We start from the raw sequence: 5,240 nt of genomic DNA, 5'->3' as shown, positions 1-5,240 counted from the left end.
GTCGGAAACTGCTGTCTTTCCGACAAGGCGGCAGTTTCCGTCAAGAATTGAATATACCCCATAGACAACGTAGGAAATGGAAGTAAGAGAGTAAATAGGAAAGACAGCTCAATTGCGAAAACATCAGCATACAACTCACAATCAGGCCTTTAGACTGCCCAGGTGAGTCCACCACAGCAATAAAATATGGCATGTCATTATAGTCTCAGTTAATAAGCATAAAGGGACATATGTAACAAGGTCCGAGTTTGTCGGAGGTGCAGAATGCTGCCATGGTTTTGCTTTGTAAATGCTGCTTTAAAAAACCTCTGAGACCTCCGACAAACTCGGACCCTATTACATATGCCCCAAAGAAGCTGATGCAGAATTGAACACAAGCTGACAAAAATTGCTCCTTGTCCTAAATTTGTATATATATTTTCAAATATGCCGCTGAAAAAAACGTGATTTAATTCTACACCGTATTGTTAAGAAAACCTTGCAATACAGAACTGCATTTAATAATACACACGTAGATGTTATTAAAAAATGAACAACAAAACCAATATTATTGGCAATGACTTTATAGATACTGACCTAATAAGGAAGACAGGAGGTGGGATTACTTAGAAGACTGCACCCCTGTAAGGAGATGCAGTTAATTTCCTGACAGTCGGGATCCCGGCGATCCAAATGCCGACACCGGAATCCCGACAACAGTCAAAATGCTGGCGGTCCAAATACCGATCCACGCCAATACCCGAGGGGGAATATAATAGTGTATAATATATAGTGTATAATAGCCCGCGAGGGGACACGCTCCGCTCGATGTCGGGATTTTGACTGTCAGGATTCCGGAGTCGGTATTTTGACTGCCGGAATCCTGACTGTTGGGAAATCCTACTGAATCCCCTGTAAAGATGTATACACACAGTGCGATTTTACCTCCGATATGGACTATAAAGTCTATATTGGAAGAAAATATAGTGTATATCGCACAGTGTCGAAACTCCTGGCGATGCCGATGTGTGGTCCCGTGGGAACGGCATCGCAAGGAAAAATAGACTGTGCAGGCAGTCCAACATTGGTGGTCATTCTGAGTTGATCGCACATAGCAACTTTTTGCTGCTCGTGCGATCAACTAGACGCCGCCTATGGAGGAGTGTATTTTAGCATAGCAGTGCTGCGATCGCTTGTGCAGCCCTGCTAAGCTAAAAAAGTTTCCTGCAAAACAAGACCAGGGTGAGACCTACTTACCCTGTGCAACGGATCCAGCGGCGAAGGTCCCGGGATTGACGTCAGACATCCGCCCTCCAAACGCCTGAACACGCCTGCGTTCGGATCTCCACGCTCGGAAAACGGTGAGTAGACGCCCCAGAACACCTCCTCGCTGTCAATCTTCTTGCGATCGCGCTAGCGATCACTTTATTCTTTGTTCTAGCCGCTGCCCGGCATCAGCATGCGCACTTCCGGCCCGTTCGCACTGCAGCAAATAACCGCTGAGTGCGAACGGGTCGGAATGACCCCCATTGACTATATCAGTGGTGCCAGGCTCCGGCCACATCATGTAGTCAAAATCAGGCACTTCCTGCATCGCACCGTGTGTATGCACCTTACAATTAGGAGTATAGTGTTTGAACTCATAGCTAACTATTTTGCACCATGGCTAATTTTATTTAAAAAAACAAACAAAAAAAAACACACATTTATTTATTTTGAGATTATTCTTTTGTCAATTAAATCAACCCTCTCCCCTTCCACCCATCTCAGTGGATCTAGAAGCTCTGTGCATAATATTTATCAAATGCAAGCTCACACACATGTATCTAAGATATACTGGTTTAAAACCCCCCAGAGCACAGCCGTACAGCTGAGACTGCAGCAGTGCATATAGAGCACAGTTTGCAGAATGCTTCCTCTCTGGCTGAGCAGAGTGCACAAGAACCCATATCAGATGCACTGGCCAATCCTGCTGCCTGTAGCCCTGGGACGCCTCTCTGCTTAGCCACATTCAGGAAGTGCCTAAACTGCTGTAAGCCAAATGGGGGTGGAGGTTAAACATTACAGGCGTTCTTGTCTGCTTGCTGTCAGTGAGCAGGATCTACGTTTTGATTACGTCGTACATCAGCTTCACTACATTGTTTAATGTAAAACAGTTGAGACATGAAAATAACACGCTTCCTAGAACAAGATAGGTCCTTGTGTCATGTGGCTGCAGCTTTTGCAGGGTGCCTGGTGATCGTGACCACAGGTGTGTTGGATACAGTCAGCACTGAACTAGGACATAGCCACTATGCTGAGAAACCTAGTCCACAACTTCCTGCTTTTCTCTCAATGCCTTTCAATTCCATCATCAATCTTGGATATATACTTCTGGGAATATACTGGCTAGGCCGGGATGAAAAGGCTATCAGAATCAAGGACGAGACTGGACTTTATCTGAAGAATGTCTTTTCCTGGATGGCACTGGCATATGGTCCTGTTCAGTGGGTCAGGATATGGACCCAGGCCCAATGGGCTGCGATTCTAGATCAGTGGTTTACATTGCCTATTTTTGCTTGGGCAATTATTTGGTGCAACGCCATTCTGCGAAACTGGAAGAGTCAACACTTCTTGGCAATAGAATTCCTCTCATTGAGCAGCTATTTCTTGAGCATGTTTCACCCGCAAGGATTTGAATTAGCCCTGGTTTTACATATGCTATGGGCATTTGTGTCTGGGCTGAGATTACAGAGCAGATACGGGGATTCTACCACAAAGAGATACTTGGCCTTTGCTCTGATCTCCTCCCTTGGATTTGTAGGACTAAAGCTTCTCGATCACTGGTTGGCCCAATGTTTCCTCTTTCAGAGACTCACCGGCCACTTCTGGTCCAAAGTGTGTGACATTTTGCAGTTCCATTATGCTTTCTGCTTTTTAGCTCACCTAGACCACCGTAGATCCTTGAAATCGAAGGAATAAGGACTCAAAATATATGTTCGAATATTGATCAGATTTTCTTCAGTTTTTAAAATTGTAATCTGGAGGCCTGGAAATGAGCAATCACTGTTGATATAAATTCTAAACATCCAGACGGAAGTAGAGCGGGACCCATATAAAAAAAATAATAATACATATGTGATTTTGTGAGAAAAATATATTGAGAAGGTGATTGGAGTAACTGAGGCCATAAGACCTTAGGGCTTATTTAAACATCATCAATGATAATAAATAAAAGACGAATGTTTATTAACATAAAAAAAAAACAATGCACACAACGCGTTTTTTTTTACACGTTTTATAGATATGACAAGTGTGCTGCCTTGTGAATTCAACTCTTATTTTGTGCGGGTTTGCTTCCAGAGGTCTGGTTTAATGACAAGGGGTTGTTTTCAAACCAAAAAAAGTTAGCAATTAGGCAAAACCATGTTGCACTGCAGGTGGGGCAGATGTAACATGTGCAGAGAGAATTAGATTTGGATGGGATGTGTTCAAACTGACATCTAAATTGCAGTGTAGAAATGAAGCAGCCATTATTTACCCTGCATAGAACCAATATAACCCACCCAAATTTAACTCTTTCTGCACATGTTACATCTGCCCCACCTGCAGTGCAACATGGTTTTGCCCAATTGCTAACTTTTTTGGTTTGCTGACAAACCCCCAAAGTTGAAAAACGTTGTCATAGGTTACCTGGCCTCTAACTTGAACACCGGCTCCAATATTGCGAGTGCTTGTAATAAGGGATTTTGATTGTAAAGTCGACAGCTGTGAATGATAATCTGTAATTGTACGGTGTTGTGTAATAAGTTGGTGCTACAGTGTATAAACTAAAGAAAAATAATAATATGCATCTACACAAAATTAGTTCCTAACAGCCCCATGTTACGATGCACTTCCCTTCCTTCACAGAAACAGAAAGTGGAAGTATTACTGCTTTTTGGAGTAAAACATAAAGTTTCCCTTATGCTTTGGAGAATAGAATTTTTTTTTTTTTTTTTAGTAAAGACGGGTAAGAATTTCCTCCACCAGTATCTATGACTAATATTTAAAACAGTATTTATCAACTCCAGACTGCAAGTACAGTACCCTTCAGATTCTATTTCCATCTGTGGGAAGAGGCAAGATAATTGCTAACACTGGCAAATAAATGATTTCACTGTCTACGATTCAGGACATTCTACAAACATGACCTGTTGGGAGGTCATCGGGATCTAACTTTGGAAACCCTGGTTTGTCTCCATGCAGTTGAACAAACATATGGTGGTCTTAACCATTATTGACAAGTGTTTTGTCTAACAATCCTCGAGAAGCCAGTGCCATCACTAAAGCATTGGCATTCGGGATCCTGTCTGAAGATCGACAGTGTCTAGGTCGACAATGTTTAGGTTGACCACTATAGGTCGACAGTCACAAGGGTGACATGTTTTGAAGGTCGACAGGGTTTCAAGGTCGTCATGTTCTAGGTCGACAGGTAAAAATGTCGACATGAGTCTTTAAAAAAAATAACAATTTTTTTCATACTTAACGATCCACGCGGACTACGATTGGAACGGTAATCTGTGCCAAGAGCAGCGGTAGCGGAGCGAGGCACCTTGCCCGAAGCATGGTGAGCGAAGCGAGCCATGTGAGGGGACACTGTGCACTAATTGGGCTTCCCGGTCACTGTACGGAGAAAACAACACCAAAAAACCATGAAAAACTCATGTCGACCTTTTGACCTGTCGACATAGACCATGTCGACCTAGTGACTGTCGACCTATAGTGGTCGACCTAAACATTGCCGACCTAGACACTGTCGATCTAATGATCCACACCCTGGCATTCGTAGGCTACATTCTAGAGGATATTGGTGTTATCCACACACAGGCTGCATCCGCTACACCAGGTGAATTTTAATTCTCCTCTGGTAATGAATGTACATGTAAAAGAATTGTGGAAATCAGTGCTTATGTTCATGTTTATTGAAAAAGTATTGTGTGTAAACATCACATTTTCTTTGTCCACATGCAAAATGAAGAATTTTAAAAGAGAGAGACATCTTGTCATTATTTCATAATATTCCCATTGTCGTTATGCAGGTAGAAGGAGATTATGATGGGCTGGTAATGTTTTTGTATTCATCTATTTGCGTGCACACATTCACAAATACACAATTATGACATGTCACACTATTCCCCTCATCTCCCGCACAAGGCTCAAGCCACCCAATTTGGAAGGCCATGCCTTTATTCACAGACGACAACCAGAAATCATGGCTGTTAGCAGGTGTGTGGGCTTGA

General features: G+C 42.8%; 1 protein-coding gene across 1 annotated transcript; it reads left to right on the top strand.

The window, feature by feature from the left end:
• The first annotated feature begins 2,010 nt into the window (after positions 1-2,010).
• TMEM187 (transmembrane protein 187) lies at positions 2,011-4,990 on the top strand. Its single transcript, XM_063936389.1, has one exon. The coding sequence runs from the start codon at positions 2,143-2,145 to the stop codon at positions 2,938-2,940; it is 798 nt and encodes a 265-aa protein (XP_063792459.1). The 5' UTR covers positions 2,011-2,142; the 3' UTR covers positions 2,941-4,990.
• Positions 4,991-5,240: the final 250 nt, after the last annotated feature.

The sequence above is a fragment of the Pseudophryne corroboree genome, chromosome 8 (genome assembly GCF_028390025.1).
Source record: "Pseudophryne corroboree isolate aPseCor3 chromosome 8, aPseCor3.hap2, whole genome shotgun sequence".
NCBI classification, from domain to species: Eukaryota; Metazoa; Chordata; class Amphibia; order Anura; family Myobatrachidae; genus Pseudophryne; species Pseudophryne corroboree.
The sequence above is the reverse complement of the archived record's forward strand: the minus strand, read 5'-3'. Positions and strand labels throughout refer to the sequence as shown.

What these genes read in the sequence shown, in the direction of transcription:
- TMEM187 (XM_063936389.1), top strand. Translation starts at nt 2,143, where the DNA reads ATGAAAATAACACGCTTCCTAGAACAAGATAGGTCCTTGTGTCATGTG.